We start from the raw sequence: 12,536 nt of genomic DNA, 5'->3' as shown, positions 1-12,536 counted from the left end.
CATTGGTGTGAAGGTGCTCTCAAACTTTAGTTCTGTTCCTTTCCCCCTGGTTTAGAAGAGCGTAGAAGAAGATGGAGACCGAGTCGGGGACGGTAAGTACGGCCGTCAGGGCCCCGGGGTAGCGGGGATAAGGAGCAGCGTGGACACCGTCCCTGAGGGGTTGGAAGGGCGAAGTCTGGAGTGCAAAACACCCGCTATTTTATTGAGTAGAAGGCCACATCGAAGAGCAGTCGGCCCACAGATCCCGTCGGATTGAGTACATGGCGTCGGAAAGGTGCGGCCACCAGGCCTGGGCTGGGTATAGGCGGGTTGGGGGACCTCGGAAACGGCTGAGAGGGTTCGGAAGGCCGCGTGTGACTGGGCCCTCTGCACAGGACAGGGTCCCGGCGAGGGGAACAGCTTTCCCGCCGAAACTGGGCTGCGTCTTTGCCACTCATTCCTGCGGGACCCAGCCCAGCCGCCAACTGCGAGGAGTTGTCAGGGAGGCTGACGCCTCCTTTCCCCACTTGTCAGTGGGGGGGGGGCTGGAAAGCCTGAGAAAACTGGGGGGGTGGGGGCACCTGCGTCCCAGATCGGACCCGGACACTCGAGCACCGAGTCCGCGCCGGAGCCGATCAAGGCCGAGCAGGGAGAGGGGCAGGAGACGAAGCCCGCCAGAGGGCCCACAGCAACGTGCTGCCCCGCCCTGCGCTCTGCCAGCAGCCAATCCGCACGCGCCACGCTGGCGCCTCAGGGTTAGCTGCGCACGAGGCCGACGTCGTCGACGTCGGGTCGGTGCCGTTAAGGGTTCCCGCCACCACCGCTGGCGGGTTTGTGGGGCAAAATTTCTCGCTGGTTGGCCTTCTTTACCCTCCCACACTTTGGTGGGGAGGGGGTGGATCCTCGTGTCAGTGCCCAAGTTCACGATGACTCAAGAGAACCCGAGGATTTTGTCTCTGCGGCCATTTCCCCCGGCGCCTCAACTTGCTGGCCTCGGAGGGGGAGAAGCGTCGAGGCCGTGACTGCGACGGTTAGCCCGCCCTCTTACTATTGTCTTCGTTGGAAAAGTAGATCTTAGATCTCGAGGTTAATTCTCAAGGGGTGGAGGCAGCCAGGGCACATTACGTTGGAGGAAATTTTTAATAAACTCTAGTATTGGAAGTTTACTACGTTAAGGACCCTTCTAGCACAATAACAGCGCCTACCTAGATGCTTTCCATACAGTTGCAAAATTATTTTCAGCGGGATTTGAGGCTTTAGTGTTTAACTCAATGAATGGCTTAACCTTCTAGAAGGAGCGTAGGTGTTGCCTCTACCTGAGCTCTGTTACTTAAAACATTAAAATACTTTGTAGGCTATTATTCATAGTGTATTCTTAAGCCTTCAGAGTAATGGTTGGCGTATCATGAGCAAGAAGAAATGATTCATTTGTTCAACAGATATTGAACAGCTATGTACCATCACTACTTTAGATGCTGTAGTGAACAAAACAGGCAAAACCTCTTTCCTCATGAGCATTACATTATAGTGGAAAAAAACAGGCAAAACCTCTTTCCTCATGAGCATTACATTATAGTGGAAAGGGACAGACAAATATAAATTATATGATATATTGGAAAGTGATAAGTGGTAGGGAGAAAAAGCAGTTGGAACCACAATAGAGTGGGAGGACGAAGTGAACTGCATGTAAAAAGTTGGTTTCTCTTTTCTCAGTATCGTTTAACTAGTTTCTCAAGATTGGAAATAAAGCACTGTTCACTTGTGTTCATGTCATCTCTCTCTCTATGGAAAAAAAAATGAGGTTGACTTTTATTTAAACAAATCTGAGGGTAAATGAGTTCATTTCATTGAACTCATTTTATTTTTAAGAAGAGAATTTCATGAAGACTGATTTTTTTTAATTTTGCAAATAGGTAATTACACTATAAACAGGTAGAGAGATAAGATTATCTCTACAAGAGCTGTTCTATTATGTCTAGTAGTACACATCTACAGTTGAAAAATAAAACTAAGCATCCCAGAATCATCTAGTCTGGGCACTATGTCCTACAAGTAAGGTGATTGAAGTTACAAATAACTTCCAAATGCCCAGAGAGGATGCTGTTAAGATTAGATTCCCAATTTCTTTAATTAGAAACAACAGCATAGCAGTTATTAAATGTGAGTTTTCGTAGTTTAATAGATTATTTTTATGAACTCCCTTATTAGGGAGCATGTGTTTACTTCCCTCTATACATTTTTGCTGCGACGTGTGTCTGTAGTCGAATAATATTTCCATGCCACTGACTACGGTGTTCAACTTTACCCCATGAGGTCAATGTTCTAGAAAGGAAGTTTAAGAAAGCAGATGTACATTTTTCTATATTTTTGTGTTTCTCAAGAATGAATAACAATAGGAAATTTTTATACTTTAAAGTAATCATTTATTTTAATAAAATGTAGCACCTTAATGGTATTTACTTAAAAATATAAATACCGTGATTATTTTCTGTGTTTTTTTGACACATTTTGGAGAACAAACTTGAAGTCAATTAATGCAGTGAAAAGATTGAGACTAGATGTAGAACACAGCCCATAAGGTTCAGCCTATAGCCCCATAGTCACCACTGGCCTAGTCATTTCTCTGTACATCTTGCAGAGATTAATTTAGAGATTATGGTTTTATTGGCTAATGAAGTGAAAGAGGAGAACAAATGTGAAAAAGTACAACTTCATTATCTAAGTTGGAAATCCATTTTCATGTGTTTCTCAGCGAATTGAAATTATGAACTTCAAGCTTTTTGAAATACTCATTTAGTATATTAGACTGTCTCAGATGTCTGTTTAGTGTTCCCAGAAGGAAATTAATTAGCAAGTCCGTGAATTGGTTTCTTTTCAAAATTCTCAAGTTTGGGTGGTGTTTTTTTTTGGTTGTTTTTGTTTTTTTTTTAACGAAATCAGTTCAATCTTCACATTGACAACTACATTTAAAAATTTGATGCTACAGCTAAAAACAGTGAATTTGAATGTCAGTGTTTATTAATTTGTCAGTGTTCTTTAGCCAGAGATTGCCAGGAACACAGCTGTAGTTTCATAATGTTGGGTCTATTGAATTGTTACAACTAGGAAGAACATACACCATGGGGCCTCTCAGCAAGACAGTGTTAGGAAGAACTTATTATAGGATTTAGGCTGTGTTAAGCATTTTTAGAAGGGAAGGGAGAAGGGCTTTACTCTGAAATGCATGTTGCCAGGATGGGGGAATATATTATGATTGGTATGTTAATTCTTATCTGAAAGGCAAGAAAAATAGATTGAGGTTAATTGTGATTGATAAAGGGGTGCGTAGTCACTCATTTAAGCCAGAATAGAGGGATGTTTGGTCATTCTTGTAGTTTGGATGGTGTTTTTGTTTTTGTCAATGTTCAGACATGATTATGGGGTGGTCTTATTTTTATCTTGATCCATCACAATTACAGAGTAGCCTTGCCTGATGTTGGTGTTCTGTTAATAAGAGAACATCACAGCCTAGCTGTGAGTTCTAAGCCAATTCCTAACTCCACCTAGTTGATTTGCCAGGCTGGCTCCTAGCTGTCCAAGGGCTGCTTTTCTCTCTCTCAGACTTCTTTTTTAGTTTAATTTCTCTCCTTAATATTTATAATATTTAAATAGTATACTTAATAATTAACATAAGTATATTTAAGTAATGTATTTAAGATTTCCCTGTAATGGAGTAGATCTACATTTCATATCTTTATGTTGTCCTAAAAAGTTATTAGCTTTAATTATAATCTTCATAATATTAGAGTAAAATTAAAGTCTAAAATACTACAATTTATTAAATGATTCGTCTTTTTTAAAGGTACATGTTTTCAGCCTGCAACAAGTACTAAAAGTTTAAAATAATTTTATTTTACAGCAAACATCAAATCAGACGCAAACAGATTCATTATCTTCATCCCTTAATCCTGTGTCACCTGTGCCTTTGAATAACCCAACAAGTGCCCCAAGATATGGAACTGTGATCCCTAATCGCATCTTTGTAGGAGGAATTGACTTTAAGGTACCTATTTATACATGCAACATGGTGTAATTTTTGTGTTAGAAGTTATTTTATTTCTCAGAAATTGTTTCCTTGTACAACCATAAAAATAACATACTTGCTATTTATGATATGTTAATGATTAATAGATTTCAAATGGTCTTAATATAAAGAATCTTTTAGAAAACAATGGAGGTTAGAGCATATATAATTGTCCAGTTTCACATACAAGGAAATTGAGGCTCATTGATGTGTGTATAGACTCCTACCTACTTGGTGACAGTGTAAAGACTAGAATCTTTCTTTTCTGTCTCATCGCTCCATATTCTTCATTTCACCATACTACACTAATTATATTTTCTTGCATAGTAGTCTAATAGCCCAAATGATGAGTGATTATAATTTACAAAAGAAGACTCAACACACACACACACACACACACACACACACACACACACTTAGTCCTATGAAATCCTGTTTCTTCATCCCAATTTTTATTTCAGGTTCTTGAGTAACCCACTAGACATCCATCTTTTGTAAGTTGCTTTCTATCACCTAATTTAGAATTCATCACCAAAAAAGGTCGGTGTTCTTGTCAGAATAAAGCATCTCGACAGTAATATATTTACATAATGTAATAAGCCATTTCAGAGAGGCATACTTTGAGAGATGTTTTGCAGCATCCTTATGGGAGGTAGTAGTAAATACCTACAGGAAAGGCATGCATGGATATTTTAAGTGGAATATACCCTTACTTCCAAGTGGATATATGGAAGGATTTCCAAGCTTCCATATTATCTATTGGAAATTACAGGGAAAGTTGTCTCTTAATTAAAAAAAAATCCTGTGCCATTTGGGTATGATATTTGACATAATTCACTGTTTCCCTAAAATCAATCTGTCACAATTTGGATGGAATTTTTTTTTCCTGTTCAAAAGAAATGCTTAATGTATTAGTCAAAATAATGAATCTTAAGCTAATATGATTGGTTCACTAAAAATAAGAGAAGGAAAATTATTTCTTATGAAATGCTTATTTTTAAAAATTTTTCTGTTTCTCTGGAAAATATTAACAGCGCACCATAAATATTCAAGTTGAGTATTCTTATTCAGAATTTATATTATAGTAGCTTGGTATATATTTTCAATGAATCATCAATAAATGTAAATATTTGTATGGCTAACTTATTCTAGGTTACTGAGACCTACAATTTCAGTATGAACTTCGGAGGCCATTGTTACAATGCAGTCCTAGTTTTAGGGTAACTGCTAGAGTTCCCTCCCTTATACTTACACCCTTTCCAAAATCATAGATAAATGCCAACAATCAGATAGTTTTCTGTAGCAGCAGTCTCAAACTATTTTTTTTTAAGATTTTTTATTGGGGAATCGGGGGCGGGGGAGGGAAACAGCGTTGGGGAATCAGGGAAGGGGAACAGACAGGTAGACAAATTGCTGTTTTGTTCAGTCTAGTTGTGGAGGATGTCGCTTCACTGGCCCATGTTGGTATGATCATTGTGCTTTTCCCGGGTGAGGCAATCAGTCACCGGTCGTTGGTCAGCTGCTCACAGCCGCTCCCGGTAGCTCATACCGGCTACCAGCCGCTCATGCTGGCTGCCAGCCACTCACGTAGCTCACAGCAGCCTGCTGCAGCCCCATTGAAGCCCACGCCATCGCCTGGGACTCACAGCAGCCCAGCTCCAGGTAGAGCTGTTGTTCATCATCTTAGCTGAAGAGGGCGAGCGTCACTGGCCCTCAATGTGGGATCCGAACCTCAGTCCTGCTGCTCAGAGCTGGCGATCCCAAGCCAGCTCTTAACCAGCTGAGCCACTCGGCTGGCCCTCAAACTTTTTTAAACTCTTCTTTTTAGAAGCCTGCAGCCCATCTCTCTTAATATTTAATCATCTTGACTTTCTGTTTCCTTAACTTTTCAACTGAGAAGTGGAGTTGCAAATTTGAGCTAGTGATTCTTCTACCAGAGAATAGATTGAATTAATTTGTTTTCAAATCTCTAATAGAAATACTTATTCTAGTGTTGATTCCATTTTGTATTTATTGAAATAAGAAGCATTTATTTATTCTTAGATTAACTCAGTATTTGTCATCATGCAGTTTAGCAGGCTGTAGTTTACTAACTAAAAAACAGTGGTATATATAAGCAGTGAGGTAGCTGTGGAACTCAAGAGGCATAGCTCTGCTGTTAGGCATGCCTTTTTCTATGTATATAAAGAAAAAATTTTCTAGGGATATTTAAAGTTCCTCTTAAGGGCAAAGAGTTACAGCTGAAGCACAAAATGAAATTGCAATGAATTTAGTGCGAATACTGTAGGAATAGGTGATATGAGTTTACTATGAGACTATTTTAATTAAAATCAGATATACCAAAACCATATTTGTAAACATCTTGTACATTATAGTCTAATTATGACTCATTTTTATTTTGAGTATTATCATAATGTCTGTATTTAGCTGAAATGTATATTGAGTACAGATAAAGCACCTAAAAACTTAAATCTTGCAGTAGCTACTCCATTGTTGTAAGAAATTGAGTTGAGGAACTTTTGGAAATATATCCCTTTCCTAGAACCTTACTCTTCCTGGATACTATGCTGATTAAAATAGTGATTGGTTTAGGCCAATATAACCTATTTCCAGTTCCCTGACTGTGGTACCCTTTAGTAATACAGGTTTCCCCTGCTTTTTGAAAGTAAAGCGTTTGTTGTAAGGCCAAGAAGCATTTACATGCAAAAAATCTTTTGAGCATTCCCAGATCCAAAAAATAACCTATCAAATCATAACCAAATAAGTTTAATTATGTCCAGTTTTATGTTAATCAATCAAAACACCCTTACAAGCTCTCTTAGGCTTTTCTGATACGTTAGGACACCTTTTGCTAGGAGCTGCACAAAATAAATCGAGATAAAGCACAGATGTTAACAGACACAGTTCAAAGCTATGGTGGCTTGATGCTGAGATGCTGAGTACATTTCCAGAAGAAGGAACTTGGCAATGTCACTCCCTTTGCTCAGGTTGCACGTTGCCTCTATTAAGGCTCTCTCTGCAAAACGAAAGCTAAATGCTGATTTCACTTTTCACTTTTTTTCGTAAAAGTAAAAGTGAAAACCCTCTTCAGATTTCTTTTGGTTAGCTAAAACAGGTGCTAATGTAGGTCTTTGGTAAAAGCAAAGTGGTATAAGGTACTTACCAAAAGTGGAATTCCTTTAAATAGTGAGCTTTCTTTATAGTTTTGAAACAATTCACCTTAAAATTTTTTATGGTTAAACTATGTTTAACAACATTAGTTACTGCATAAAGCATATATATTGATATATTCTATATATTATATATATTGATATATATTATATTGATATATATTATATTGATATATTATATTGATATAAAGCATATACATATATTGATTTTAATAACCTAGTAGTTTCATGCACTTTTTTTATGCTAAGAGGTATTCTTATATTTATATTATTATTTATTTATAACCTTTTCTATCTCCAAAACAGCATAAAAGTTGTTTCTTTTATCAATTAAAAACTTTTTTTGTGTGTTTTTATGTCATTAGACAAATGAAAATGATTTAAGAAAATTCTTTGCCCAGTATGGGTCTGTAAAAGAAGTGAAGATTGTAAATGACAGAGCTGGAGTGTCCAAAGGGTTAGTATCACTATAGATAGTATATAGAATTAATAATTGTATTTTTATTGCATTACTGTTTTGTATGCTAATGTATTTTAGTTCCATTTTTTAAAAAGAGAATTTTGTGCTTTCTTCTTTCCTCCTCCTACCTTTTGATCTCCGTGTGTGTGTGTGTGTGTGTGTGTGTGTGTGTGTGTGTGTGTGTATTTTGGAGGGAGGGGGACACTAGTCTTTAATTTGTTGGGAAGTTATTCTTGCATGGGCTGAGGGACCATTCAGTATTAGATAGCAAGCACTTAATGTTGAGTAGGTACTTAATGTCCAGTAGCTAAAGAACCAGAAACTAAAGAAATCCAATACTTTTGGAATTGTATACCTGCTTTAGAATAAAGACAGCTATATTTGAAAAAAGCTGACACAAAGGAATGTCTATAGGTTGTGCCTCAAAGACCTAAATAGGGGACTAATTCGAGAAATATAACTCAAGAATAATTTTTAATTGCTGAATCAAGGGGGATGAAAATTCAGAAGAAAGCAGTAGGATTTGTTTAGTAATAGCTAATGGCCTTAGAGCTGTTTCAGTGGATTAGTATACACAAAAGCCAAATTTCAGAGAAGAAAAAGGTAGTTTACATAGTGTACTCACTTAAGAAGTTTGACTGCAAAGTTAAAGAAAATGAGTAAGATACTGGAGATCAATGAAAGACTGTATTTGTTTTCTTGAAAGAGAGTCAAGACATACATGTTCATAGGCATATGAGAAGGAACCAATGAGTTAGATAGAAAATTATATTAGTAGGAAACAACATATGACAGAAAGGTGGGTACTTCCGAAAAGATGGGATCCTGCAGAGAGGTTATTTTTAAACAAATGAGAAATTTCCTCAGACTGATGAACAATATTAGGATAAAGTAAGATTGTACCTCTTGTTTGACTAAATAGTATTTTTAGTATTTTGGTAATGTCCATTTTTTATCATTGGAAAACACACATAAAAACAAACTGTATTTTAAGCCATTTCCACTGGGTGGTGTATGTGTTCTGCCAAAAAAAATAGTGTAAAAATATTTCCTTAACTCTGTTTAATGCTTGGGCAAATAGAAAAAGAGAAATCCTTTGTTAGAAAAAGAAACTTTATATATAGTATAGAAATTATGAATTTAAGAAAGTAATCAAGATATTTAGCACTATTCAAAAGAGTTTCCTTAAGTTATCTAAATAGAAAATATGTTTTGGGAGATAATGCTTTTTTTATTTCTTTCGTTTCTTTTTGTCTGCCTACCTACTTTGGCTTTTTTGGACATGGCATATATCATCATGTATTTGTATCTTGAACTTTATATGAATTATACTCTGAAGGTATGAAAAATAGATGTAAAATCTGGGTTATACATATTTGTAATTGAATTTGTTTGGGAAATACACTAATAATTGCATTATCAATTTATATGTGCTCATAATATAAGTAATTTGTATACTCATTTACCAAGTAAAAAATTTTATTGTGCTGAAATTTTTTAATGTTTTTAAAGTATTTTTTTCTTTTTCAATATCTATTTAAGCCAAACTTCTATTATTTTAAAAAGAGATTATTGCTCTGGACTGAAATTTGTTGCATCCTAATTTGTAATCTAGAACATAAGCCTCTCAAGCTTTTCTGCCTTATATACGGCTCAGGTCTGAAACTGTTTTGAGATCCCTGGTTTGCTTTTTTTGGTGGGGGGTCCCCTGACTCTAAGCGGAGGTGACAGTGTTAAACTGTGAATAATTCTCCTAAGTTTTGCATACTAGTGCACCATAGAACAATGCTCACACTTACAGTGGCCCATTCTTAAAAAACAAAATTTTTTAAATATTAATATAACTCTAATGTTCTAAGAAAATTATTAATGCATTCATTTAGGTATGGTTTCGTCACTTTTGAAACACAAGATGATGCACAAAAAATTTTACAAGAGGTAAGATCTTTTAATGTATTTAACTTAGTTTTGGAACTTCTTTCTTTGAAGCTAATCCTGTGAGGTACTTAGTTTAACAGTAGGGTTCCAGTACAATGATCAATTGCTAAGAAAAAATATTAACTTATTTTCATCTGAAGATTGATACTGGTCTCCAAAAAAATTAGGTTAATGGAAAAAGATTAAAGAGAAACTTTTATCTTCAGAAAAACAAATTCCAAATCATTACATGCGTATGGTTGTGAAGTTATAATATAATTTTTCCCTTTATTTGCTTAAACTAAGAACTTGGGGGTGTATCTTTTCTGAAGTGTTAATAGCACTATGAATTCCTTAAAAAACACTACAAATATGGATTCCGAGGATGAGGTTATCTGAGATTATTTCCCTCCTATGAAAAATTTAAATAAACTAAGAACATTCATAGAAAAAGTCTGTAGCCTGCAGTTTGGTGTAATAATTTTAAATTTGGCAAATGTAACATTTAATTTAAAAAAATAGATTTTAAATTGTATATTATTAAATAATATGCATTCAATGACCTTATTTGTAGTAGCAATGGTCTATAAAGTGACCACAAACACTGACTTAGCAAATATTGAGTTCCTAGAAGAAATATAGGGCTAGGTTCCCACAAGCTTCTGGTCACAATACTTTCATCAACCAGTCAATACATAACTTTGTTTTATGGGTGTTTCTGTTTAAAGACACATTTAATATAAAGAGGGTGCCAAAAACATGTACGAGTGCATATACACATTTTAAGAAAGGAAGAAACTATTAAAATTGTAATAATAGGGCCAGCCGAGTGGCTCAGTTGGTTAAGAATTGGCTTAAGAGTGTGAGCTCTGAGCAACAAGGCCGCCGGTTCAATTCCCACATGGGCCAGTGACGCTGTGCCCGAGCTGAGCTGTCGCTGAGGTGCCAGCAGGTGGCAGGATGGCTCAGCTGATGTAACAACAAGATTGCCTGTTCAATGGTGGGCTACGCTCACCCGCAACTAAGACTAAACTCGGCACCTTGAGCTGAGCTGCTCAGCCCGGATGGCTCAGTGGATAGGGCATGCACTCTTAACATGGCTGCTGGTCCAACTCCCGCATGAGATGGTGGCTACACCCACCTGTAACTAAGATTGAACACAGCACCTTGAGCTTTGAGGCCACGAGCTGCCGTCGGGAAACCAGATGGCGACTGGCACCCTCCACAACGAAGGTTGAAGAACAACTTGGTTGGTCCCCTCCCCCAATTCCATAACACTGGTCCCCTCCCCCAATTCCCCAATTTAAAAAATTGTAATAATATATACCAATAACAAAAGATGAATACAAGTCATGTATACATTTTTTGGGCACCCCCAGTATTATTGATTCATTAACATTGAACTCATGGCCAACAAGCACTGTAACTCATGTCTAAATTAAGCCCATCTAATACACACTTTCTCCATCACTTGACAGTCTCCTTACATGTAAGAACACTAGCCAGGACTTCAGCAGTACACTCGAAAGCTGTTTTAAATAGCAAAATCACCAACATAAAGCACAAAAGTGCAGAAAACATGGCACTATATAGGACACAAAAAGGACACTTGTTTCCAGTGTAAAAGCTGAAACAAGAAGACAAGAGTCACCTTGTTTGATCTCAGCTGGGACCATGTGTATCAGGCAACTCAAATTTTTTACCTCTCTGCTCATGTCCACTAATAACCACTGAATTGCCATGAGTATTGATTTTGGGGTCACATATAAGTTTTAATGAGTAGGTGATTTCTTAAAGTTCCATGAATAGCTTATTGACTGTATTCCAGATTAGGAATTAATGTCAGAGAATTGGGAACAAGATTTAGACCCAGATTTGTTTAAATCCAAAGACTTTGCCCTTTCCAGTGTGCCTTGCTGCTATCAAAGAATGTTATGGTCTGAAGCTTTAAAATTATTTCTTACTAGTTTTTCTTACTGGTTCTATAAACAACAGTGCCAAAATAATTTATTTTTTTCTTATTTTAGGCTGAAAAACTTAATTATAAGGATAAGAAACTAAACATTGGTCCAGCAATAAGAAAACAACAAGTAGGGATCCCTCGTATGTATTGACAACTAATGTATTTTTCAACATTTTTATATGGTTCTTTTATCAAATATTAGACTTTTGATAGAAATTCATTAAAATATCAGGTTCCTTTCATTTAACAAAGTTATTTTAGCAAAGTTGGTGGCCAAAATGAATATTTCTCATCACAAATTAATATATATTAGATTTTGGGAGGCTAAGGGCAAATTTACATAAATAATGATGCTTTAATATATTCCATATAGTTATATCTTTAAAGGAAAAGTCTGATAAAAATATAATTTAAAATTGCAAAAGTAATTGAAAGATATTTAGAGTTACTAATTAGAAAAATTTCTAATTAGAAAAATAATTTAAAATTAGAGTAGAAGTACTATTGAAAGTTAAAATATAGACCCAATATGAGAAAGTCTGGTTGCATGGTATGTTCTGTAACCCAACCACATGTGTCATAATTATCAGAAGGAACAGTCCCTAAAGCTTTAAGAATTAGCCAAGTTATGTGGCTTCCTCAATTTTTTGTAGTGCTTTCAATTCTACTGTTTTATTCCTCACTCTTCTCACTTATTAAATTAGGGATCTTTACAGTTTTTAACTATAATATTTATTAAAATTTCTAACAGAGTCTTCTAGAAAGAGAAACACAGACTACTATTATTAGTTGCAAGAGTTAAGCCGTACCATGTAGTAATGGTTCCTTAGAAGCCCATTATCACCAGCAGTAGATACAGGTAGTAATGTTCGTATTATGACCCACAAGTTGCTAAAAATAGTACATAAATCAGCACTATGGTGAATGCTTTCAAACAGATGAATAGTTAAGAACTATTCAGTGCAAGGGTCAATGTTATGGGTT

General features: G+C 36.4%; 2 protein-coding genes across 2 annotated transcripts in view; one reads left to right on the top strand and one right to left on the bottom strand.

Annotated features, from left to right (window-relative positions):
* PLCL1 (phospholipase C like 1 (inactive)) overlaps nt 1-12,536 on the bottom strand; it is a 407,944-nt gene that overhangs the window by 326,991 nt on the left and 68,417 nt on the right. The window lies entirely within an intron of this gene.
* BOLL (boule RNA binding protein) overlaps nt 72-12,536 on the top strand; it is a 48,723-nt gene continuing 36,258 nt past the window's right edge. Inside the window, exons 1-5 of the mRNA XM_019635638.1 lie at nt 72-92; nt 3,878-4,021; nt 7,578-7,669; nt 9,556-9,610; nt 11,617-11,692. Coding sequence (XP_019491183.1) covers nt 72-92; nt 3,878-4,021; nt 7,578-7,669; nt 9,556-9,610; nt 11,617-11,692 — 388 coding nt within the window. The remainder of the gene's footprint in view (nt 93-3,877; nt 4,022-7,577; nt 7,670-9,555; nt 9,611-11,616; nt 11,693-12,536) is intronic.

Source organism: Hipposideros armiger, unplaced genomic scaffold (genome assembly GCF_001890085.2).
Source record: "Hipposideros armiger isolate ML-2016 unplaced genomic scaffold, ASM189008v1 scaffold_23, whole genome shotgun sequence".
NCBI classification, from domain to species: domain Eukaryota; kingdom Metazoa; phylum Chordata; class Mammalia; order Chiroptera; family Hipposideridae; genus Hipposideros; species Hipposideros armiger.
This window is presented reverse-complemented; position numbering and strand designations above follow the sequence as displayed.